The sequence below is a fragment of the Notolepis coatsorum genome, assembly GCF_963971535.1.
Source record: "Notolepis coatsorum genome assembly, chromosome: 17".
Taxonomy (NCBI): Eukaryota; Metazoa; Chordata; class Actinopteri; order Aulopiformes; family Paralepididae; genus Notolepis; species Notolepis coatsorum.
The window spans coordinates 94,887,646-94,915,411 of NC_140181.1; the positions used below are offsets into that span (position 1 = coordinate 94,887,646).

A 27,766-nucleotide genomic window follows, 5' to 3' on the forward strand; every position below is an offset into this window, starting at 1 on the left:
GAGCAAACTCAAGGGAATTTATTAAAGAACCAGCCAGTCACTAGAACAGGTTCCATAGGTTCCAAAATTCCATTTTAATAATGATGTAGTATAAGGAGGTAGCTTACCAATAAGGGCCTTAAAAATTACCTGTGTTTGTTGCGCCTCTCCGTCAGAGAGGACCAACCAACCTTCTCATAAAGGACACATGTGATGACTGTTGTGTCGATCATTAGTGATGAATCTGAGGGCAGAGTGATATACAGAGTCCAGGGATTATAGACTAATCATTTCACATAAACATTAACTTTCCATGACAAGCCTACACAGCATGACGCTTATCAGGCACCCCTTTACTACACAGTAAATTTCGCAGAGTAAATTTTACTCAAACTGAGTCCATTTGAGCCCAAGTGAGTAACATTTTACTCAGTTTGAGTCAAATGTACTCAGTTTGAGTAAAATTTACTCTGCGAAATTGACTGTGTAGATACATTCTAAGTATATTCTAAATTATTATTATTACTATTATTGTTGTTGTTGTTGTTGTTGTTGTTGTTGTTGTTGTTGTTGTTGTTCTTGATGATAGTATTATTATTTTAGGACAGGCTGTGATTAGCACTATTATAGACAAGAATAATATGATCACTCACGTGGGTCCCAAAGGACCAGGAGTGGTGACCTCTTATATGGTCTGATACACTTTCCCTCTGGCCAAATCACACACAGAGGGGTCCATCAGTTATTCCATGGCTAGTAGGCACGCACAGAGCTCCCTTTCTTCACTAAAGGCAAGGGGGAATTCCTTATCGTGAATGTTCCCCATTCTTATATTGACTCTCGCATGATGGGGCCGCGCACGCTTGGCTTTTCATCTGTCTGTTTTCAAAGTCCTCTCCACTGGCTGCCTTTAATTACAGGGCTCCGGGCTGCACTTTGAGCTCACTCGCTCATGATGGCTCTTGAGAAAAAGCCGTGCATCTGATTCTCACGACATACATAAATACGCACGCACGCACGCGCACACACACTCACTGTACACGCACACGCACACACACACACACGCACACACACGCATATCACTCGCATTATTATAGTTCCGCCCTAGCAGAACCAGTCAACCAACGGGGACGGGACATTCCAGGTTCCAGAATGAGACAACTTCATCCAAAACACACTATAGCGCAAATGCGCACAGTTTAGGAGGAGGTCGTTGAGCGCGTTTCCGACTCCGATCAGCAGAGCTATAATACGAGGAAGGGAGGGGGTTCGTCGCGGTTCGCCTTTTAGAGCTGGATAAGATATTCATGTTGTAAAGTTGTGTCGGATCGCAATACAATCTGGAAGACGGAAAGGAGAGGTGAAGAAGAGCACACAAAGACAATCCATAGGTTACCTACTTACCTGTAACCTGAGGCGATGGAATACTTTCACTAGAGCGGCCACGGGGGGGAAGGAACCAGAGCGCCATGGCTGTGGACGGTAGGTTCAATCATTACTGAGTCAAATTGCGTGTAAATATCAATGTACAGCTATGTTTTTGGCGGAGTTTTTTCCGGGTAAATTGAAGGCTCGTATATGGGTAAACCAAAATGTAACTTATAGGCTATGCTTGAGTTAGGTTAATTTACTAGTATGACCGGTTTGCCAGGTTTGTGAGTGACTGGTGGCAAATTCAGCTCAAGTTCAGTTATAGGGTGAGTTGGACAGCAGTGGATTGGTGCTGAAACGGAGAGCGCCCGTCCTGAGAGTGATGACCATTCACTCAAAGCATTGTTCTTGTGGAGATTTGTATTTTGTGTTGCATTGAAGGACAAGGCTATGTATCATTGAATTTAGTCCCAAAATCGATCTTAAAATTTTAATCTACTTTTATTGCCTTTATTTATGTATTTCTGCTATATTACACCTGTACCTCCTCTCCCCCTCCCCCATGCTGCTATGATGCCTGAAGGGGGATCAATAAAGGAATATATTATCCTATAGTATCTTATATTATCTTACAATATAGGTATACCAACATACCAATAAAAAAGGTTATATATTCTCAAACATACTAAAACTGTTATATGGCACAAAATACATATACAAAAAAATGTCCTCTATGATATAATAAATAAACTCTGAAGAACCATGTGTTCTTTTGTAGTTTCTGGGGGAGGGTCACATACATACAAAAGAGATTAATCTATTTACATACATCCACACTTAAACCCATCGCTGTATATGGGTACTGTGTTTAGCGGTTTGTCTCATTTGCGAAAGAACCCGCAACTCTATCCACTGTTGGCAACCAAGATGGGATGATCTATCAAAGAGTTTTGTTGATGGTGTCATGTCTTCATCCAGTGATGATGGATTGTCTTGGTAATTACTGGATGCTCGCTCCATCTGTACGCTCCATTGTCTCTGTGGGGGGTCCGGGGGGGGGGGGGGGGGATGCAGAGGAGGGGCACAAAGCGAGAAGACCAGAAGACAGTCTTTCATCTCCTCATACCCCTCTCCCCCTCCACAGTCTCTCTCACACTGTCCCCGTTTCAGTCATAATCTATTAAGATATTCGAATGTGAACATCAGAAACAAACACAATGCTCGTACACACACGCACACACACACAGACACACACATGCTTGCACACACACACACACACACACACACACACACACACACACACACACACACACACACACACACACACACACACTCCATACACATATGTACGAACACACACACACGCACACAGACACACACACACACTGCTGCATGCATTGCTTCAAACGCAACAAGAAAATTCAGCCAATATGGTCCATAAATCAGTAATGTTCCTTGGCTTGCTGCCAGGGTGCGTGTCACATTTATTCTATGTCCACACTTTCTTCCATTACTGCATGTTGTCATAAAGCACATGTGCTGCCTGTCGGAGTGAGTTTGGAGGTCTTACCTATACGGACCTCTTCATAATGACGATTCACCTGCATGTTTGACCCTTGTTGTGGAATATTTTAAATGGGTCAAGACGGTGAACTAGAAATTCAGATGAGTCAAATTGTATATAAAAATAGAACATAGTTTATTTCCGGTTTTTCAGAAAAAGTATCCTCAGTTTACAATCAGAGACAAGTGTACACACGAGCGTCTGACCAGAAAATGGGTCAGTTGGGAATGACAAATGAAAACAAAGATGAGGAAAATGAAAACAAAGATGGGTTTAGGCCGGGGTTTGTCGTGTCTCACACAAGACTGATATGACGACAACAAGAAAAAATAACAAGATGTGATTTACTTGGACAAGTCATATCTAAGTCAAGCTGTCCTGGGCCTTGGCCATTGTTTTAAGAACACTGTCAGACTGTCACCTATAGTGTCTTGACTAGTTAAACTAGTTAAAGCTTTGTACAGAGACATATGTATTTACAACAGAGCTATGAAACATGTCGAATAAGCTGTACAAATGATGTAACATATAATAAATTACCATTACACCCTTTATTATGTACAGTTGTATAGTTGAGTGTCGTGTTCCTGGAATTGCCTCGGAGCGTGTGCAGGTGAGAATTCCTTTCACCGTTGCACCTCACACCAAGCTCGCTTTACCAGCTCTGGAGAACAAGCCCTGAGATGAGATCATCCCTGAAATGATAGGCTGTCTGTCCGAGGTGTTTGACACGTCACTGACGTGAATAAATCAAACGCTGCTTTGTTTTTTTCGTCTTCTCTTTAACCCTTTCACTACCACACAACAGAAGGTTAACCCTTTCACTACCACACTACAGACAGTAAAGGGTTAACCTTCTGTAGTGTGGTTGTGAACGGGTCAACCCTTTGTGGTGTTGCAGTGAAAGGGTTAACCTTCTGTATTGTCGCCGTGAAAGGGTTAACCCTTTGGTATAGTGTGGTAGTGAAAGGGTTAAGTCAACGTAGCGTTACTACTAGGGCTGGCTGGTAGAGGGTATTTTAAGTTATAACAAAGTTATGTAAGATATACAGCACACTCAAACCTTTTATTGAAATCTTCACAGCAGTAGATTGTTTATACTTCAGAAGTATGATATTTAGACTAAGTCCCCAAAATGAATGGAAGTGAATGAGGGACCTGACACCTGGGAGGAATGGTGGTGTTGACAGTGGACGACGGGGACAGCACTGGATGGTCACTAGTTCACCTATAGATGAGAGGCCCTGAGAGGGAGGTTTGCCCTGAGCGGGAGGTTCGAAGGGTCAAAGTGGGTATCAAACAGGAGGGAAGACTGTCAGGTTTTAAACTGTGGATTCCAAACAGAGAAGGTAAAGACGACTTTAAACTGTTGAACAGTAATCCAGAACTATTTTATTGCACTGTAAAAAAAAACAGATTTTATATGTCTGCACTTTATGTGCTCATTTCATGTCTATTATATATATATTATATATTGTCTATTTTTTAAACTGAATCAAACCATAAACAAGGTGACCTGTTGGGATGTTAGATCCTAATGTGAAAAACTGTGGTTTTATATGTCTGCACTTTATGTGCTCATTTTATGCCTGTCTTTTAAATTTTTTTTTACATTTAGTCATTTGGCTGACGCTTTTTATCCAAAGTGACTTAGTTCTGTATGACAAGTCAGCAGGAAGGGTACAACTCTTACAGCTGAGTAACAATGTTCATCAAACAGTGCTGGAACTTGGGTGCTGCAGTGTTGAGTGCATAGTAGTAGAGACATAGTATAGTAGTAGGTAGTCATATAGACAAGGAAGATTAATTAGTGGAAGAGTGTATAATAGTATAAGACAGTAAGAAGGTTAGTAGTTTTTGTATATGTAAAGATTGGACATTGCAGCAGTATTATAAAGAGTTTGTGATGAGAATAGATTTATTGAATTTTTATATCTAAGTCGCACCATAATAATATTGTTTCAAAACATCACATCAATGTGTTGCCATATGAAATGTAACCTGTGAAACAAAAATATTGTCAAATATCATTATATCATTAAAATGTTATTGTAGGGTGCTCCAGTAGCACACCATGTTACCGCGCTCGCGCGGTACTCCGTGCTGCGTCACGGATCTGGTTGACTCCGAGTTCGATTCCCGGACCCGCCGTCATTTGCCGAATGTCTCCCCCTGCTCTCTCTCCCGTTTCACCCTGCAACTGTCGGTCATGCTTGACCAGGAAAGCGATAAACGCTAAAAAAAAAATAAATAAAAAAAAAAAAAAATGTTATTGTAACTGCCCATTGGCTATATTGCCCAGGCCTAATATAAAGTACTGTCATTGTGGGAGTTTCAATAAGACAAATATATATATTATTATTGAATGTTATGTTGTGAGTTTAAAACACTCTGGGAGAGCCTTCTGTCTGCACCATGTGTGTATATGTAAATAATAATGTATTTTCTTAAAATGTTTGATAACTTTGCACAGTTTAAATTAATCATTATTCATTATTATGGATGACACTTGTTAGATATGTGATATTTGTATGTGGGAATGGGTTTTGAACCAAACATTTACTGTGAAAGGGGAGGAGCCTCTCCATTAGCACAACGGTTCACACCTGTATGAAGTCCTTGGTCTGAAAGCTATACGTAAGATGTCAAATAACCTCGTTCCCAGTTTTATCTCCGTGAGATAAAGCCTGGTAAAGAACTACTGCCGAAAGTGTCTATGGGGTAGAATTTCCGGTGGATGTACTTCCCCTGGAAGCTGCCTCCGAACGGACCGAACTTTTCCCGAATCCTGTCGGCAATCCTGTCGGCAAACAAGCTAGAACGTCCCGGTCATGTAGTAAATTCTTCAGGCAAAGCCGTTGCAGTGGCTTAAACGAGGAAATATTGTGCACTTCACACATTTCTATAATTGTTTTGTCGAAACTGGAACGCCTGTAGCCTGTACCTCCTGTACTTCCGTTTAGACACTTTAGGAGGCATATCTTGTCCAGCCTAGATGTCAAACATCATCGCTGTAATTACCCTGAAGAAGATCTGTCGCCGTTGGTTTAAAGTATTCCTACGTAAAGCAAGAATACCCGTGTGCTCTAGTATTCTCTTTCATATTCAACATTAATTTCCTACTCTGAAAACCTGGAGAAAATGAAGGTGTGCAAACTGTATAAATAAACAAGTATAAATAAGGTGTACAAACTGTGGGAATGAATTGGAGTTTAAATAACAACACATCAAGCCAGGACAGTCTTGTCTCAGTGCTTCTTAAATCCTTATTTTTTCTCCCTCCTCTCCAGCTGCGTCCAGTTTCAGCTTCTGCAGGCCAGCACTGGAATACAGGGCGCTGCCCGACGAGATCAAGCACCAGCTGGGCAGACGGACGGGCGGGAACCTGACCTGGCACGACGGGCGTGGCCAGAAGACAGCCGGCGGGAGGCCGGTGAAGCTGCTCCAGCAGCCGGGGACAGAGCAGCGTCTCCAGGTAACACCACGGCAGCCTGTTAGGGGGTCCTTATGGGGGTTCAGGCCCCCCAACCCCAATATAATTAACTCTGAATATAGTCCAATGAGAGTTTCAAGTTTCAAGTTTCTTTATTAATTGTCATACAAAAATACAGAATACTTTTATATGAAATGCTTTTTTCTGTTTTGCTCCTGAGTGTGCTAGATAAAAATAGATAAAAGTATCAAATAGAAAGTCAAAAGTATGTAAACAAAGTGTAAACAAAAGTGTTCAATTATATACAATATACAATACAGAGTAAAAAAAAAAAAGGAGAGAATATATAAGAGTGACAATGATCATAGGTTTTACTTTATCCACGGGTATCTCCTCAACTACAGACATATAGACATAGTTATGGAATTATGGACTTAACCATATCTAATCATAATATATATAATATAATAATAAACTGGACTTTTGAAGAAGTCTTTATTTATCATGCAGTGACACACACATGCGATGGGCGGCACACACAGGAACACACACTTTTTGGGTCGCTGATGAAATTGAGTCTCTGCACTTGACCCATCCCGTTGTCCTTCCCCCCAAGGGCAGCCGGGAGCAGATAGGGGCTGCGGCGTGGGGCCGCACCCCGGGGACCAATCCAAGTGCTCCTGTCCGTCTTCGTCAGGGAACGCAACAGCATTAGCAATCTGTTCATGTTCTTCCATTGGGTTTATCTTATCGGGAGGGGAAACCCTTTCGAGCACAGAGAGTGAAATATCCCTTTAAACCCATCTGTTTCAAATGATTGTACCCATGCAGAAAAGTTAGTACGTTTTTTTTTTTTTCTTTTTTTTACATATGAGGACGGAGGCAAAGGCCTGTCCACACATTGGATCACAATGTTGTGATATGTTTCAAGTTTAGCCTGATCCCTGTTGGGTTGAAACATTACATTCTGGGAGATCCAGTGTGCAGATATTTATTCACAGTCTTCACCATAACATTTGACCTGCACCTGGACTACAAGTTGAATGTACACACTTAGCACTCATCATCAATGATATTTAACTTTGCCCTTTTATTTGTTGACACTTGGGTGCTGCAGTGTTGAGTGCATAGTAGTAGAGACATAGTATAGTAGTAGGTAGTCATATAGACAAGGAAGATTAATTAGTGGAAGAGTGCATGATAATAGAAGACAGTAAGAAGGGAGAACATGCAAACTCCACACAGAAAGGCCCGGGAGATACCCCACCTGGGTACCCGGCAACACAGAAACCTGGTCCCCAAGCGGGAATCAATCCCACGACCTTCTAGCTGTGAGGCGACAGTGTTAACCACTACACCACCGTCATGGGAGTCCGCTGCCTTGTGTTAATCATCTGGGCTTTCTTGACAAGAATAAGGTTGAGAACCAATGCACTACAGCAACTACACTGGCGGAAAGCTTAAAAGTCTGAAAGGCCTTACTACATTTCATCTAATTATTGATGTATGGCTTTCATTAGTGGTTCCAACACCCACCTGTACTGTACAGTTAGTTAGAGAAGAATAGAATAGAATAGAATAGAAGTACTTTATTGATCCCGAGGGAAATTCAGCACTACAGATCGCTCACAATAAACATTTAGGTAGTAAAAAATCACAAATAAGAATAAAAATACAGTCAAGGATATACATTCTAAAATATGTACATGTATATACATTCTAAAATATACAGTCAGACATATACAGTAATATACAGTCAAATGTACAGTAAAATAATTAAAATATAGATGTAAAAAGTAAAAAGTCCAGGAAGATATGCAAGAGTTTGTACTGTTACTCTGTGCTCAGTGAGGCAATGAGGCAGAGTGAGGCGCTATATAGTCTGATGGCTGTTGCAGTGCTCTGTTGTTCCTATAATGATGGCATATACTGGTCATCCCGCGGTTTCACAATCCTGTTGCCTCGAGCCCAGCACTAACCAGTCTCATTAGGCCTGTGGAGAGCCTAATGTTGCTCAGCCAAGAAACATAGTGCTTGGATGAAGAGGAATACATGGGGTAGCAGTAAATGCAGTCATACTGTTTGTGGCCTATATGGTGGATTCATATAACTCTAAAAAGCCCAGCCCTCATGGCAACATTTAGTTCAGAATTATCACTGTGATTTATAGTAACAGTAATTATTGCCTTGTTTGTGGAAAGAGGCCAGTTTGGCACCAGACAGATTGTGCAGACTGCACCGAATGGGAATACATATATCTGTCTGTTTTGCGTCATCAAAGACAAAAATCACAAGATTATAGAGTAACGACATGCGGAAATTGACCCATTTTATTTTCTTCTTTTGGGCCACTACGCTTTGAAGTTTCCTTGACAGTGTTTTAAAGAGAGTATAGTGTGTGAGTGGCTGCTTTTAACCACTGTCCGCTTTGCAGTCACACCGATGCAGTGATCAACCACTTTTTAAGATTTTATGAAAAGAAAAAACTTGACTTGCGTGTACCTACAGAGGCTTACCCGTGGCGCTAAGTGACTCCTCTCCTCTTCGAGTTTCACCCAGGGAAAAACCACAGTCGGGCAAACGGATGTTGGTTACCATCTATTGTTGTAAAGGGGCACTTTGTTAGGAGAGAATGGGAGTTGTTCTGTCCCCCCCGGGCTGGTGGGCTCTAACAGCCTTTTAGCAAGGCTTTAAATAGAACCGGACCTCCAACTGCATTCTGAATGCACTGCAGCAGCAGCCGCACCGAGACTGTTGACTGAGAGTTGAAAGGGAACAGGGCCGTGCAGAGACCTTTAGAGGGGCAGGTGCTCAAATGTTAGAACACCAACTACAGCGTAACGTAACCAGCCAAACTATAGCATTAGCAACCAATATTCAGAGAATGTAACACGGAATCTTACAACAAACTGCATCATACTATATGATTATGCCTTAGAATAGTTTGGGATTTATCAAAACAAATGTATTCTAGATTTCTATTGGCTAATGGGCCCGTCATTCCAAGAGGGAGGGCGATGCGTCACGCAACATAACAGAAACCCACGAACCTCAGACAGACAGACATTCAAATATTTATTTTTTATTTATAATATTATTTAAATTATTCTTGATGAGGACCAGAGTCGGCGTCAGAACCAATCTGATGGGAGGGCATATGCTCACTCCAGGGGGGCATACATTCCCATTCAAGAACTCAAACAGTGACATAAAATATGTATCTTGAACTGCATTCTGAATGCACTGCAGCAGCAGCTGAGACTGTTGACTGAGAGTTGAAAGGGAATAGCATTAGGTTTGATTCCTATAGCGACTGACGTGATGCTAAATTGTGCTCGCTGGCGCTGTGTTTACTAAGCCACTCGATGGACCTTTTCTGACTCGACGGCGTAGCCGTAGACGTTCTAAATGCGCCACGTTTATTTCTTTCTGTTGCAATGTTTGCTAATAGCAGTAGCGGGCGAGAAATAAACGTGGAGCCTGAGCCGTTCCCCTAGCGATGGGATTCTCCTGAAAAGGTCTGTAGATCTCTGTATGTGAACCATCACCACGTTCAGTGACCGTCCTGACTTAGACCTATCGTCCTCTGCCTTAGTCCCATTTATTTGATCCGATATAGAACATTGTCCTACGACAGTGGCTCGGGAGGTAGAGGAGTCGCCTGGTAATCCGGAGGTTCCCGGTTCGATTCCCGCTCCTCCTGGGCAGCGTGTCGAAGTGTCCTTGAGCAAGACACTTAACCTGTTAAGCCATTAGGTCCCCCTGCTGTCGCTCGTCGTGAATAGATCAATACAGTCTGTATTAATTAATGTTGCGTTTCTTTTTCAAATGTAGCCAAGAGTAAATACCCTAACTGTTAACCCAATCAAGACAGCAGTCAAAGTGTATATTTTCAGCACTACGTTTGTTTACCAATGATTTTAAGTGTTTGTTTACCAATGATTTTAAGTGTTATTAGCGAAATATGAGTTTAAAGAATTCGCTGTGCATTGCATCGGAAACCGGCGGGTACTTGACTACTGCAACGCACTGCTTGCTGGCCTCCCGGCCACTGCCACCAAGCCTCTGCAGCTCATTCAGAACGCAGCGGCCCGCCTGATCTCAAACCCACCAAAGTCAGCCCATGTCACCCCACGTCTTAGGACCTGCACTGGCTCCCCATTGCCGCACGAATCCACTTCAAGGCCCTCGACCTGGCATATCGTGCGGCAAAGGGAACCGCTCCCGCCTACCTCCAGTCTCTAACTACACACCCTCAAGACCCCTACGCTCTGCATCTTTTGGCCGTCTCAGACCCACTCCTATCTGAGCTCCGGGAGGGTCATCAAGGAGATGCCACCTATTCTCAGTCCTTGCCCCACAATGGTGGAACGAACTGCCCACCCCAGTTAGGACAGCCGAAACCCGTCCAATCTTTCGCCATCGACTTTTAGAAATGAAAATCTAATCTAATATACTAACATACACTGTAGCACTCAACACTTGATGAACATTGTTACTCAGCTGATAGAGTTGTGCCCTTCCTGATGACTTGTCATACAGAACTTGTAAGTCGCTTTGGATAAAAGCGTCAGCTAAATGACAAAATGTAAATGTGATATAGACACGAGGAAATTACATGTTTGTCATTCGTGTTTGTAGTCCTAAGAGAGAGGAGACCCAGGGCTTTCGATGGGCTTTCGAATTTCATAAAACTACACTACCCAGCTCCGGTCAAACTTGGAGCCGATTGGCGTGAAATAATTTTTGAACGTGATTTTCATGATTTTGTTACTGTACTTACAGTAGATTTCATTCACAGTCTTTGTTGCCCTGAAACAGGCTCCTGGTGGTACTAAATCCAGATTTTTTTTAACTCTGCCGTTGGAAAGAGGAGATTTGGCCCGACCCATAGATGTATGACTTGGCCACAATATGGTAATTTATATAGGCCTGATGTTCTATATTCTAGAGTTTATTATTAAGAGTTAGATAGTCCTAACAGTATTTATTAAGAGTTAGATAGTCCTAACAGTGTTTATTATTAAGAGACAGATAGTCCTAACAGTTCTCAAGTTCACAGGCCGCTAGCTCTCCAGCAATTGGCAGCAATCCGTGCCCACAGTTGTGGAGCCTGATGGCTACTGGCACAAAAGACTGGCCGAGGCGGTTTTGCGGTGTGTCGTGGGGGGATAAGTATATGCCTAAACGTGCTCATATAATATAATATAGTGTTTGTGTATTCGGTCTGATCCAGTGGGAAGGAGTTCCCTCAGTGGAGTATATATACTGTGTTGATGGATGACAGATGACTTCTCACTCTCAACATTTGAGTAAATATACCTGCAATATCTTGCTTCCTCGAATAGAACAGCATCTCTCTTGCTCAGGTTCAGTACAGTAGAGTGTATTTTCTTACTTTTTCCACAACTCAATTAAGTCTGGTTAATGAAAACCGGCCCGTGGGTCTGTTGGGCCCTAGGCGAGATCCTGAAAATGCCCCCCCCCCCCCCCCCCCTCGTAGTAAAAAATTAGAATAATAATATATAATAAATAATAATAATCGCCTCAACGTCCAAGAGAAACACTGTAACTGGTGATATTGATTCACCAGACTACATTCAATCATCTTTGCAGACACCTCATTTCACCAGTCAGTGTTTCTCTCGGACGTTGAGCAAAGGGGGGGGCCCACTCGTAGTATTAATATATATTAAATATATATATATAATAATTATAATAATACATATATATATAGTGTGCTAGGCCACCGCCTGTTTTTGTTTGTTTTTGTTTAACCTTTATTTACCCAGGGTAGGTTCGCTGAGCACAGATGCTCTTTTTCAGGAACGCCCCGCTTCACATTCACACAGTTCCATTCACACCTGGGAGCTGCCCAGTACAACCACAGTCGACACCATTGGCCACTGAGCAACTCCACTGGAGCAGTTGGGGGTTAAGTGCCTTGCTCAAGGGCACTTCAGCGGTTGGTGTTCCTGCCGGTCCCGGGGATCGAGCCGGCGACCTTCCGGTCACAAACCCGCTTCTCTAACCTTTAGGCCACCGCTGCCCCATATAGCCTGTATCCTCTCACCATCCTCCTCACCCCCATGGTTCCCACTCCTCCCATACTGTTGTTACCAGTGGTCTGTGAGGCTAATCTCAAGGAAAGCCGCGTAGAGACGATGAGGAGTTGCCGTAACATCTTATCATCCTTCTCAGCTGCTTGCCATCATCTTTTATCCTTTCATTACTGCATATAATGACAAAACCACAACCCCATAAATCCGCTATGTTGTTATTGTGGACGTGCTATGAGTCATCCAGCTAGTCCAATGCTGAAATACAAACGTTTGAACCAAATCATTACCAGTGAAAATGTAACAATTGGACACCTGGGGAGAGCGCTGGCGTTTTGAAAATGTTTTGCCTTTACTTCAAGCACTGTCTTAATGGGCGCTTTGAGACACTTTATGCTCTTTATGACGCACTGTGTTGGAGAGCATTGCCTATAAAACTACCTTGTTAAGTTCTACAATGTTGCTTCCATTTATTGTAAACCCTTAAGCTACAAGCGCTACGTAATACACTACTTTTGGGGTATCAAAACCAAAACAGCTCAAGTTCAGTTTTTTTTAAGAATAAAGACCAAACACTATACAAAATATATAATATACAAAACGAAAGTACAAAATGCAAACATGGGATAGAGATGTAGTGCAAATATTTTAGTAATAAATAGATCAAATATGGTGTAGTGTTAAAAAGCGTTTAACGTGTCCTAAGTGAATGTTAAAGGTGAATGTTTAAAGTGAGTGTGTGCATGTGGATGTGTGTGCAATGAGTGTAGATGGATGAGTTAGTGTTGCATAGTCATTGAGCATCCTGATGGCCTGGGGCTAGAAGCTCCTTTTGAGTCTCTCTGTACTGACCTGACCGCAGCAGTGTGTAGCTCATGGAAGCCTTCACGTGCGATGTAGCAGTATTCGCCTAAATGATAAAAAGAATGATATTGCCGTTAAACTCACAAGAGGAACTATGCTAAAGGAATAACATTGAGTGACAACTTACAACTGAAGTAAATAAGCAACTGAATACGTTAACTGAAAAAGTACCATGTTGGGTTAATCGTTACTACATAAAGTACTCAGGCCCGGTGGCCTGGCCTGTGCAGATTAAAAAAAAAAGAAAAGAAAAAAAGATTATAATCATTTTTTGTTTGTTTTTGCAGTCAGGCCATTGAACTTAGAAGCAGGCCAGGCCAGTGTTTCTAGTTGCGACAGTGCAATACTTAGATAACCTAGGTGGGGAACAACCAGGAGATCACTGTGACAGAGAGTAACGCAGTCTAAACAATCATAAATCTTTTATTCAACTTCAGCCCTGATCATAACAATTTTTTATTTATTTTTTTGTATTTTTTTTTATGTCCGATTAAAAATGATACACTCCCACAAATAGTTGTTGTTAAATCTGACATTACAAAAAAACAAAAAATCCATCGAAATCAGTGTTGTTGCTAATCAGATATTTTCATTTTTGTGTGTGTGTTTTTTTTTAACAATAATTTGTGATGCCATCACAAACACTAGCATTTAAAGGGCAAAATTTCAAAAATTCCGGCACCAAAATGCAGGAAATTAAGTCTTTGTAACAAAAGATTTCCTGGTGGGGGACCCCCAGACCCCCCGCTTAAAAAGTAGCCTGACTGGGGCTATATTTCGCACTATATTTCCCGGCCTGAATTATTTCCCCAGTCCGGCCCTGACTCTACTCAACGCATTATCTCCAACACGGCAGAATCGATGCATTTCTACTACAATGTTAAAGTGATGATTGACAATTAATAATTCATAAGGAGGATGCTCCAGAGGAAGTCTTGAGGGGGAAAGCAGAGAACGCTGAACTGGTTGAATTTAAAGTGCATGACTGATCAAAGGTCTCATATGATTAGTTCTCCACAGTTGTCCATCCTTTACATCTTTCAAATGAAAGAATTTTGTCTCATATCAGCCCACACACTATCTGGCCTGTGATGCTGCCGAAATACTCAGAACTACTTTATGATCCTGTCTGATGTAATCTCCTCAACTTCCTGTCGTTCACATCTACACACATCTGAATGCAGATCAGATCATCGTTGTACCCATGGGTTCAATTTAATAAACACTTTACTTTATATGTTAAACAAGTGTATTTTACTTTATACATATAATGTATACTGGATACATAATGTGGTCCTGCAAGCCAGAAAAAAATAAAAAGGTTTTTTTCTGGCTTGCAAGTCTACAAATAATGATTAACCCTTTCACTGCCACACGACCGTCGGTTGTGTGATAGTAAAGGGTTAACCTTCTGTCGTGTGGCAGTGAAAGGGTTAAGTACCCATAGGAACTAATGAGGAACCACAATCTGTTGACAAACGGTAGGAACAATTTAACTGATGGTTAACTTTTAGAAGGTAAGCAGGGAGATTTGAGAAACAAATGGAATGGTTTCTGTTCTGAATGCGTCACTGAGGAGCAAAGCCATTCTGGAAGGATCTCCCTGCAACGAAACATCAGGCCTGAGATCAGTTTCTTCCCCTCAGCTGTCATCCCTCTGAACTCCACAGCGACAGACCCACCCACCCCCATACTGTATGAACTCTGAAATCTATTGAGGGGCGACAGTGGCTCAGGAGGTATAGAGTGATGGTTCCTGGTTAGATTCCGGCTCCTCCTCCTGGGCAGTGTGTCGGAAGTGTCCTTGAGCAAGACACTTAACCCCCTAACTGCTCCCGATAAGCAGGTTGGCACCTTGCATGCAGTTGCCTCTGCCGTCGGTTTGTGAATGTATGAGTGAATGGGTGAACGATGAGGCATAAGTTGTAAAGCGTTTTGGATAAATGTTCTATATAAATGCAGACCATTTCAATTGAGACCATGTTGCCCATACTGTACAAACTCAACTCTGTTGCCTTCACTGTTTACACTGTAATCATAATTACCTACCTCAATCTATGTAGTCTACAACACATACAACAACCGCCAAGTACAATAATACGGCATGTACCGTATATATATCTGCATATATTTATGCTTATATTCCTACATATCTTCCTGTTTATATATTTATCCCTGTATATATACACACACTGTATATATACTATATCTATATCTGTATATATCCCATACTTACTTTTATTAGTTATAACACTGGCCAGTATGGCTTACTACCGTAGTGTATTTATACTTGTATCACTCTACATAATAATATTGTACATACATCAGATTAGTATATTACTCAGTAGCTTCATTATATATATATATACAGTAATATATATACATCTAATCACACTGTGTATATTGTTAATGCACTTTACCATTAACCTTGCACTCTGGTTAGACGCCAACTCCTTATTATTGTGCCCTCTACCGTGTCACCGAGCTGCAGTGGCTGGAGAGATAATGCGCTGTGCAAATAAAAGCCACTAACATGCACGGTCACAGCAGCGGACGTACACACTAACATGCACGGTCACGGCAGCGGACGTACACACTAACATGCACGGTCACAGCAGCGGACGTACACACTAACATGCACGGTCACGGCAGCGGACGTACACACTAACATGCACGGTCACGGCAGCGGACGTACACACTAACATGCACGGTCACGGCAGCGGACGTACACACTAACATGCACGGTCACGGCAGCGGACGTACACACTAACATGCACGGTCACGGCAGCGGACGTACACACTAACATGCACGGTCACAGCAGCGGACGTACACACTAACATGCACGGTCACGGCAGCGGACGTACAGTACGTGGTCACGGCAGCGGTCAGCGGACCTGTGTGTGTGGGTCTTACCGACCAGGCAGAAGAGGCCCCTCTGGGCGTCTTAATGGAGTGTGCTGCTGAAGCACAAGGGAAGCCGAGGGATGTATGCGTTTTCCTTTTCAAGGTCACTGGAGGACTAGGGGACAGACAAGGGGACAGACAGAACGGTTGGAAGGGAAAATGTCAACCTGCTAGTAAAACGAGAAGGAAATGCAGGCCCATTCTTGTCTCTCTCTCTCTCTCTCTCTCTCTCTCTCTCTCTCTCTCTCTCTCTCCTTTGTGTGTATGTGTTTGTATGAATGTGTGTGTGGCTGTGTCTACGTGCAGTTGTGCACCTATGACGTATGTATGTAGATAAGATGAGATAAGATAGTCCTTTATTGATCCCCTTGGGGAAGTTCGGGCATCATAGCAGCATGGGGGAGGGGGGAGGGGGGAGGGCAGCGTATGGGCAGGGTAGTAGTAGAAAGACATGAATATAGGCAATACAATTTGATCTGGGTATATAAAAATATGAGAAAAAAGAAAACGGTGTAAACAATATAATTGACTTTGAGAGTTTGTATGCCCTATCGGTTATACGTGTGTGTGTGTGTGTGTACGTTACAGTAAATGTATGTCTGTCTGTCTGTCTGTTGCAGCATCGTTCCAGTGACAACTATGGGATATACCACACAAGCCCAACTCAGCCCAGTCTGATCCGTCCTGTGGTGATGTGGTCCCAGCAAGACGTCTGCCGGTGGCTGAAGAAACACTGTCCACATAACTACCTGACCTACGTCGAGGCGTTCTCACACCACGCCATCACAGGTAACGACGACAGGCCTGTTCATCGCTGTTTATTGTTTCATTGAAGCATCCACATGAGCTGAGAACACCGTAGTTGGCTAGTCTTCCTGGAGGGTCCACATAGAACACACACATAAGACGATATCAACATTAAAGAAAAACAAGTTAAAGGGGTCATGTTGTGTTTTTGGGGGGTTTTCCCCTTTCCTTTAAAATAAGACAATATATTCCATTATTGATCCCCTTGGGGAAATGCGGGCATCATAGCAGCACGGGGGAGGGTTACAGGTATGGGCAGGGTAATAGTACAAAGACATAAATATAGGCAATGGAATTAGATCTGAATATAAAAATATGAGAAAAGGTAAATGGTGTAAACAATATAATTAACTCTAAATATAAAAATATGAGAATAGTAAATGGTGTAAACAAAGGTGCAGATGAGGATCTGATGGGTTATATTATACGTTACAATAAATATAGGCAATACACAATTTGAATCTGAATATATATACTATGAGTAAGAGTAAACAGTATACACAAGGTGCAGTATACACAAGGTAAACTGGCCTGATATATGTTATACTGTACGTTGTAGTCCGTGCAGATTTTGGTGGTTAAGAGTCAAGTTCAAGTTTTGTTTTATTTGTCACATACATTACAGTGGAATGCTTGGTTCTGTATGAGCCCCCTAAGATTGTGCTTCATACAGTACACTTTTCTTTTTAAGAATAAAGACCAAACACTATACAGTATATACAAACTAAAGTACAAAATGCAACAATGCAAAAATTAGCTAGAGATGTAGTGCAAATCTTTTAGTAATAAATAGATCAAATGCAATAGTGTTAAAGTGTCTAAGTGAATGTGAGTGTGTGCATGTGGATGTGTGTGCAATGAATGTAGAATGGATGAGTTTGTGTTGCATAGAGTCATTGAGCAATAGCATCCTGATGGCCTGGGGATAGAAGCTCCTTTTGAGTCTCTCTGTACATGTACACACTTAATGGTCAGACATTCTTAGTAGTTCTCGAGTTGTGCAGTGTGTTAGTGAGTTATATAGCTAGAGGTGCATGTAAAACGTCATGCAGAGTTACAAAGTCCAAAGTCCAAAGACAGTTATTCTCTCCAACAGAAACCACCTCTGCTGAACTGCCTGAAACGCCTTGTTTGTAGTCCAGCCTTGTCTATGTCACTATGTAACACGTGTGCAAAAGAATCACAGTTATACATCTGAATTATAAGATCGCTACGAAATAAAAATGTACCACTGTGAAACGTCCGACAGTAACATTTCCCACATGTGGTCTGATCAGGACAGACTGGGTAGAGTGGGGGAGGGGCCTTAAAGAGAGTTCCAGGTGCTGCCTGTACAGCTGTGAGTGTGACTAGGTGCTTTTTGACCATAAAAACATGCAAATGCTAATGCAAGTATTAAACTGGGAAGTGGGCGTAATATGGGCTCTTTAAATGAAAATGAGATCACATGAATGACATGTCAAGACAAAATAACTCATGTGACATGACAAAAGATAACGCACATCGATGCTACGCTTAAATGTGTCTTATTTCATTGAAAGTACAGTCTGGTTACAGATGGTAAATGTAAATGGTGCATTTTTATAGCAGCTTTTATCCAAAGCGCTTTACAATTTTGTTCCTCACATTCACCCATTCACTCACACACCGACGGCGGAGGCAACCATGCAAGGTGCCGACCTGCTCATCAGGAGCAATTGGGGGTTGCTCAAGGACACTTTGACACGCTGGTAATCAAACCGGGAACCTTCCGATTACCAGACGACCGCTCTACCTCCCCCAGATACCTGTTGAAAGAAGTATTGAAAGAAGTCTGGCAACTAGAGTTCCGGATGTACACTGGAGGTTCATTCCACAACTGTATGTCTCTGTACACGAATGCTCTTTTGAGTGAGTTGGTGTTTGGATATGGGAGCAGCCGGATATGACCATTGCATGCATTCCTTGTTTTATATTTGTGAACATTGCTGCTAGGTCGTCGTCGTAAACAACATCAACAATAGTAATAACAATAACAATTGGTCTTTGATAATAATAGTTTTGATGAAAGACAGATGAATCAAGCAATGAAGATTTAATATTTTTATTCACAGTATACTTTTCTTTATAAAAATACAAGACATAAATATATAATTATGTCTCATGTATTAAAGGGAAAAAAAATATATATACACACACACACTTCATCATAACATAATTTTATTTACAATAAAACAAAACCAGTTATTGTCATGTCTTATTTCAGTCCAAAGACATGAGGACAGTAATCCTTGTTTGTCCTGTTCATGGGGGTATTTGACTCAATAAGTACTCTGCTTTGCGTGAGAGAATGTTGACACAAATTGTTGAGCAGTTTGAAGGTGGACAAAAAATAATAACAGACTCTTTTGTACACCTGAATAATAGTTTTGGTGACACATGTGTTGGTGGAGCAAAGCAGGCCATAAGAAGTATGAAGATCAGCTCACTTGCTTTTTATTGAGCAAGTAATGACAGCAGCAGGCATCCTAAATAATTACAAAATAACTACAACAACTACTTGGATATATATCTTGGATGGCAATACCTCCCTAGTAACAATTAAGGCATTATGCTTTAATGGTTAAAAAAGAGTCATAAGCTAGTCTCATAACAACATGGCTAACAACAGGTCTCTTCGTGGCCCAAGTTCAGGCACGTGCACACATAGAGCCCAAGGGGTGCTTGAGCACCTGCCTTTTTGAGCCTCATAAAAAACTGCCATTTTTGAAAATGGCATATAGACTGCCCTTCCAACTGAAAAATGTCAGGATAGAATCAAAATATTAGGTAAAGAGAGAGAGATGCCCCATATTCCATTGCAGTTTGCACGGCCTCCTCAGCGTGCCTCTCCGCAGACCTATATTTTATGCATAGCGTGGGTGGTGGTGATGATGATGATAGAAACCACTGTGGCTCATACAGTTGAATGCTGGTATTACACTCATTGAGGGACTTGGGAATCTCAAATACAAATCGGGATTGGAATAAAAAATGCATTTATATTAAACAATACAGAATATACAGCACTTCTTGGGGTCTGTAGGGTAAGCACTTATTCCCTCCCCCCTGAACATTTATGGAGATGTATGGGCCTCTTAAGTCAGTGATAAAAGTGTCTTTCATAAGTGAGCTCCTGCACTGATTATTATAGTTCAATATTCAATATTTGATCACCAAAACCCCCCAAAAAGCATATGTATGTATGTATGTATGTATGTATGTATGTATGTATGTATGTATGTATGTATGTATGTATGTATGTATGTATGTATGTATGTATGTATGTATGTATGTATGTATGTATGTATGTATGTATGTATGTATGTATGTATTCCTAACTGCAACCATCAACTCCTCCCTCAACTCGGGGGTGGTCCCCACCTCCCTAAAACAAGCCAGAGTCACACCGCTCATAAAAAAAACTGCCCCTGAACCCCACCGTCATAGGCAACTACCGTCCTGTCTCTCTTCTCTCCTTCCTTTCTAAAACACTTGAACGTGCTGTATCCAACCAACTTACTGCTTATCTCTTACAGAATGACCTCCTAGACCCTAATCAGTCAGGCTTCCGGACTGGCCACTCCACAGAAGCGGCCCTCATTGCGGTCACAGAGGCACTTCACTTAGCAAAATTGAAAGGCCTCTCCTCTGTCCTTATTCTCCTAGATATATCTGCAGCCTTTGACACAGTCAACCATCAGATCCTCCTCACGGCCCTTGCAGGAATGGGAGTGGCTGGCTCTGCGCTGACATGGCTGTCATCATCAGTGATGCCACAGATTACTTGTAAAAGTAATCTGATTACTGATTACTGATTACCCCTTTAAAAAGTAATCTTAGTTACTTTACTGATTACTTGATTATCAGAGTAACTTAGTTACTTTGAAAGTAACTAGGTTACGAAGTTGTCCCCCCTGCTGCTGCCACAACATAAGAATGACAAAAAAAAATGAGTAAAATGTACTCAGTTTGAGTAAAATGTACTAATAGGGCATGTAGGCCTATCTTTCTGGACTCTTTTTGTATCACAAACAGTACTGTAATTGCAAATCTGGTATGTCATAAATGTATAGATGTAGCAGTACTGTCTATCTGTATGTCATGTATGTCATATATGTTACGATGAATTGAAAATGGGGGACCCTGATGTAAACAAGACGAAAGTCTTTCTCTGGTCTGCATCCCCTTAACAATTGTATGTATTGAGCTGTACTGTACTGTACCCATTCTGCAATCTGTTAATAAAGTTTTCAATCAATCAATCAAACTATTAGAAAATTCAGAATGTTTCCTTTCAAAAGAGGCCAGACTCAGGTATGTGCTATAAATGGTTCAAGAATAGCTTTCAATTTACTTTGGGTATGCAATCAACAGGCGTTTTATGCAAAATTTGCAGGACTGAATGTATTTTTCAACAGGTCATTTGTAATTGTAACAGAATACATTTAAATAGAGTAACCCTACCAATCCTGGTGACGAGGGGTCATGAGACACTTTTGAAATGCACCCCAGAACACTGAGCCACTCAAATGCCCCCAAATGAATGCATGGACAGAGGGAGGGAGGAGACTGATGAAGATGATACACTCTTTTCTGGACACGTTTTGTATCACAAACAGTACTGTATTTGCAAATCTGGTATGTCATAAATGTATAGATGTAGCAGTACTGTCTATCTCTATGTCGTGTGTGTCATATATGTTATGATGAATTGAAAATGGGGGACCCTGATGTAAACAAGATGAAAGTCTTTCTCTGGTCTGCATCCCCTTAACAATTGTATGTATTGAGCTGTACTGTACTGTACCCATTCTGCAATCTGTTAATAAACTTTTCAATCAATCAATCAATCAATCAATCTATAGATCTATAGATTTCACAAAAGATAAATGGTCAATAACACCACATGTAGGCTGATATGTAGCTGTACTGACAACCTACATACTGCAGTATGGTGTTCCATGTTCATGAATAGTGCAATGCAAAAGATGTTTAACTCAAAGGTGGAACATACTGTTTGGCTGGTGCACCTCCGACGCTCCGAGTCCTGTAGAAGTCGATGGTCGTGCTGTGCTGTATATTCCATATGCGGTAGACAGTATTTTGTTTCCTCCGCAAAGTGAATGTTTTTTTCACCCGGCTTAGCTGACACAAACGTTAAGTAGACTAGTGAACTTCCAGTGCAAGAAAGCGTTACCAGCGCGAGCGTCTCCCTGCTAGCTCGCAGTTTAGGTCAGCCTGATAATAACAATAACAGCCGCGCCCACCAGCATGGATCAACACGCGAGGTTGCGTGCTGTGACGTCACTGCCCAATACTAGGAAAAGCTCTCCAAACGTATATTTGACTGTCGAAAACGAAAGAAAATACTGCATTCCGCCTGCATTATGATGAGATAGTAACGAAATAGTAACGCACAGCCACTTGGACAAGTAACTGCAATCAGATTACTGGCTTGTAAAGATTAACGCGTTAGATTACTATTTTCGGGGGAAAGTAATCAGATTACAATAACGCGTTACTTAGTAACGCGTTAGTGGCATCACTGGTCATCATACCTCAATGACCGCTCCTACCAAGTGTCATGGAGAGGGACCCTGTCGGCCACCCGCCCCCTGCGGACGGGTGTCCCCCAGGGCTCGGTCCTAGGACCCCTTCTCTTCTCCCTCTACACACTAAATCACTGGGTAACATTATCACGTCTCATGCCTTCTCGTATCATTGTTATGCCGATGATACTCAACTCTTCTTCTCCTTCCCTCCCTCAGATATCCACGTCTCTGAGCGGATCTCGGCCTGTCTGTCCGACATCTCCGCCTGGATGACGACCAACCACCTCAAACTGAACCTAAGCCAAACAGAATTGCTCCACCTGCCGGCCAAATCCTCCCCCCTGACCGACCTTTCCATCACAGTCGAGAATGCAGCTTTGACCGCGTCCCCGACCGCCAAGAACCTTGGTGTTGTCCTCGACGACCAGTTGAACTTCTCTGCTCGCATCGCAGCGACAACCAGAACCTGCAGATTCCTCCTGAGCAACGTCAGAAGGATCCGCCCCTTCCTGACAAAAGAAGCCACCCAACTCCTTGTCCAATCAACAGTCATCTCCCGCCTCGACTACTGCAACGCACTGCTTGCTGGCCTCCCGGCCACTGCCACTAAGCCTCTTCAACTCATTCAGAACGCAGCGGCACGCCTGATCTCAAACCTACCGAAGTCGGCCCATGTCACCCCACTTCTTAGGGACCTGCACTGGCTCCCCATTGCTGCACGAATCCGCTTCAAGGCCCTCAACCTGGCATACCGTGCGGCAAAGGGAACAGCTCCCGCCTACCTCCGGTCAATGGTCTCTAACTACACACCCTCAAGACCCCTACACTCTGCATCTTCTGGCCGTCTCAGACCCACTCCTATCCGAGCTCCGGGAGGGTCATCAAGGAGAACCTGCCTTTTCTCAGTCCTTGCCCCACAAATCAAATCAAACCAAATCAAATCAAATTTATTTATAAGGCCCGACAACACATGTTAATGTCCCCATGGGCCGTACATGTCTTCTTTAAACAAGTCAAGAAGAAAACATAACAATAAGTCAAGAACAGAACAAGAACACCATAAGGTCCAACTAATTTAAAATAAATGCAAATAAATGAAAGAATGCAAGCACAGACATACCCCACGCGAAGGTAAGGAAAAACTCACTAAAACCTAACAATAGGGAAAAATGCTCCACAGGCAGTGTGGAGGAGAGAAACCTTAGAAGGGCCATTCAAGGGGGGATCTCCCTTCTTAGATGTCGGTGATGTTGCAGACTAACAGTTGGTAAGCATGCACTCAAGTGCGTAGTGAAACACAGATGAGTGCATGCAATAGCAACTGAACATTTTGAAAGATTAAAGATAGAGCTGATAGCGATAGCAACTGAACATTTTGAAATATTGAAGATAGAGCTGATAGCGAATCTATTTGAGGCGCAGGGGCGGCGCGTCCTCCCTGTCTTAATCACCGGACATTCAACACTCCGGTCATTGCTCAGAGACAGCCGGAGACAGGGAGATAGGGGGCGGCGCAGAGAGGGTCGCGACCTCCCCGACATCATCGCGGGACGTCCAGCACTCCGGTCACCACTACGAGACCTCCGGAGACAGGAGGGCACGCAGAGAGGGTCGCATCCTCCCGGCCTTCATCACGGGACGTCCGACACTCCGGTCAGCACTCCAGGACAGCAACTCACAGGGGGACAGGGAGACGGGACAGGCGTTAGACAGCTTGTGTGATTGTAGTGGGCGGACATAGCAATAGAAGTGGTAAGCATATATGTGAATAGAGTAGATATATGAAGTAAGCATATTATGTGAATAGAATAGAAGTACTTAACCCAGCAATGGAACCGCGTTGACACACCAGTTGACAGGACCACGGACAGACGACGGTAAGTAGCTGATCCAAGGCCTCGGTGGTGCATGTAGAGCAGTGGTGGAATGAACTACCCACCCCAGTTAGGACAGCCGAAACCTGTCTAATCTTTCGCCGTCGACTAAAGATGCACTTCTTCAACCATTATCTGAATTTCTTTAATTTTTTTTTAATTTAAAATATCTAACCCTAACTAAACTTACCGTCATGCACTTGTCCTAATAAACTAACCTACACTGTAGCACTCAACACCTTGATGAACATTGTTACTCAGCTGATAGAGTTGTGCCCTTCCTGATGACTTGTCGTACAGAACTTGTACGTCGCTTTGGATAAAAGCGTCAGCTAAATGACTAAATGTATGTATGTATGTATGTATGTATGTATGTATGTATGTATGTATGTATGTATGTATGTATGTATGTATGTATGTATGTATGTGTATGTATGTATGTATGTATGTATGTATGTATGTATGTATGTATGTATGTATGTATGTATGTATGTATGTATGTATGTATGTATGTATGTATATATGTATGTATGTATGTATTGTACTGTACAGTATGTACAAAGCTCTACTGTATAAAGAACCGCCACAGATTCTGAGGGTTAAGTCAATAACTCGTCCTGACTAAACCGAAAGCTCAAAGAGACTCGACAAAGGCAGGTGGGGTGAAAACACAAGCTGCTGCTGAAATACAGTATAGAATCACCCTGTTCGCATTTCCAGTAATGGTACCTTCGTCTGTGGTTTTCTGGGAAAGTCATTAAGTCATCAAGGCGCCATTACCGGAAACGAGCAGCTCAGCTGGAGGATTTGAAAGGAGACTTCAGAGAGAAAATGGTCACTTATACTGTATTTCAGCTATTTCACCATTTCTTATTCCAAATTATTTGGATTGACTGAATCGAAAATATCCACACAAAGGATTTAATCCTGAACATCTTCAGAGTACTTCATAGAAGAGGATTACTTTATTGTCAATTTATACCAGGCGATTGAACTTAATGCATATGTCCCTCCTAGATACAAACACTCATAGCCCCCTACACGCATACTGTATGCATTTCCTCACAGAGGTCAAAACACAGGGTCGCCCACACAGTACAGCCCGCCCCCCTGGAGTAGTTTTGGCGCTCAGTGCCTTGCCCAACGGCACTTAGGCAGGGCTGGTGGGCCCCGAAGATGTAATATCAGCCACCCTTCGGGCACCAACTCACAGCCTAGATGATCACGCGCGGGGGGGAGGTAGGGGTTGACACCTCAACTCTGCCAGGGGTTGGCTACTGTTCTAAGCCATGAGGGTTACATAGGGCATGATAGGGCATACAGACCCTCATCTGTACCATGATTACACTGCCTACTGGCTCATATGCGTATATTCAGAGTTAATTATATATTTTTTTTACTTTTATACTGTACTATAATTGTATTGCCTGTATTATGTATTCTACTATTACCATGTACCTGTACCTCCCCTCCCCCCTCCCTCATGCTGCTATGGTGCCTGAATCTCTTATCTGCTCCTTCCAGGCCGTGCGCTGCTGCGTCTGAACGGGGAGAAGCTGGAGAGGATGGGGCTGGTGCAGGAGACCCTCAGGCAGCAGCTCCTCCAGCAGGTGCTGCAGCTTCAGGTCCAGGAGGAGGGACGCAACCTGCAGCTACTGAGCAGAGGTGAGGCAGGTACTGAGCAGAGGTGAGGCAACCTGCAGCTACTGAGCAGAGGTGAGGCAGGTACTGAGCAGAGGTGAGGCAGCTACTCTGCAGAGGTGAGGCAGGTACTGAGCAGAGGTGAGGCAGGTACTGAGCAGAGGTGAGGCAGGTACTGAGCAGAGGTGAGGCAGGTACTGAGCAGAGGTGAGGCAGGTACTGAGCAGAGGTGAGGCGACCTGCAGCTACTGAGCAGAGGTGAGTCTCTCTCTCTCTGTCTCTCTGTCTCTCTGTCTCTCTCTCTCTCTCTCTCTCTCTCTCTCTCTCTCTCTCTCTCTCTCTCTCTCGCTCTGTGTGTGTGAGGTGAGTCTGCAGGAATGAAGATAAATATCGACAAGACGAAGGTAATGATAACAGGGAGTGAAGGAGAGAGGATTCAGTCAGGAAGATACCCATGTGGAGTCTGTGGAAGTGGGAGTAAACTCTGTGCGGTGTATAGAATGTGACAAATGGTGTCACCAAAGATGTTCAGGTTTGGAAAATCTGAGGGGAGTGAGGGATGCCCCACGTGTGAGAGGGACGAGGTGAAGGTGGTTGGAGATGGTGGTCTAGTGGTGGGAGGGGAGGTGCTGGAGGAGGTGAAGCAGTTTCGCTATCTGGGAGATGTGATGGACTGTGAGGCGGGAGTGGATAGGGGGCGGTGAGGGCGAGAGTGGCGGCGGCGTGGAGGAAGTGGCAGGAAATTAGTAGGCTACTGGTGAATCGAAACATAGAGGTAAAGATCAGAGGAGGGATATATGAAGCATATGTGAGATCAGTTCTCCTGTATGGTTCAGAAACGTGGGCAATGACAAAAAGGGTGATGGTGGTGTTAAGAAGCTGTGATCGGAAGATGTTGAGGTATGTGGCAGGAGTCAGATGGCAGGACGGGAGGACCAGTGCTGAGGTGGATGAGATATGGACGTCTCAGGTGGTTTGGACATGTGAGAAGATCGGAGGAGGGGGGATGTTGAGACGGGCGGAAGAGATGATTGTGGATGGGCGGAGGCCGAGAGGGAGACCGAAGCAGACGTGGAGGGGATGTGTGGAGAATGATATGAAGGATCTGGAGATACATGAAGACATGGCACAAAAACCGTGCCCAGTGGCATGGAGTCATCGCCCATCCAACCTCACTGTAGTGAGAAAATAGGGACGTAAAACGAAGATGATGATGACATTTTACCCATTCACTCACAAATGACTGCATTATGTGAATTGAAATGCTTTGATCATTTGTATCTTTTTTTCCCCCATAGGTTCATTTGTAAACATATCGTAACCCTTCCTTCCTGGAGAGGAGCGTGTTGCAGAATCGTTGGATATGGATTAACACTTCACCTGCCTCCACAGGACAGAAGAAAACCTGAAATGTGACACAAGGAAAAACTAACTCATATCAGAACATGTGGGATGGAAGCAGCTGGCCAGGTTAGATATGAGTTCTGGACACCTAGCTTGTTGGAAAGCTGGCAGAGGACCCCCATGAACAGGACAAACAAGGATTACTGTCCTCATGTCTTTGGACTGAAATAAGACATGACGATAACTGGTTTAGTTTTATTGTAAATTAAATTATGTTATGATGAAGTGTGTGTGTGTGTGTGTGTGTGTGTGTATATATAATAGATTTGTTTTTGTTTAATACATGAGACAT

The 27,766-nt window shown here is 42.9% G+C and overlaps 1 protein-coding gene across 1 annotated transcript; it reads left to right on the top strand.

The window, feature by feature from the left end:
• The first annotated feature begins 1,182 nt into the window (after positions 1-1,182).
• Positions 1,183-27,708, top strand: samd10a (sterile alpha motif domain containing 10a). The gene is made up of 5 exons (XM_084333229.1): positions 1,183-1,461; positions 6,205-6,389; positions 16,796-16,964; positions 25,954-26,094; positions 27,369-27,708. The coding sequence occupies exons 1-5, from the start codon at positions 1,449-1,451 to the stop codon at positions 27,389-27,391; spliced, it is 531 nt and encodes a 176-aa protein (XP_084189355.1). The 5' UTR covers positions 1,183-1,448; the 3' UTR covers positions 27,392-27,708.
• The last annotated feature ends 58 nt before the right edge of the window (positions 27,709-27,766 follow it).

Coding starts and splice junctions, on each gene's coding strand:
- samd10a (XM_084333229.1), top strand. Junction 6,390..16,795: donor GGACAGAGCAGCGTCTCCAG/GTAACACCACGG, acceptor TGTCTGTTGCAG/CATCGTTCCAGTGACAACTA. Junction 26,095..27,368: donor CCTGCAGCTACTGAGCAGAG/GTGAGGCAGGTA, acceptor TTTCCCCCATAG/GTTCATTTGTAAACATATCG.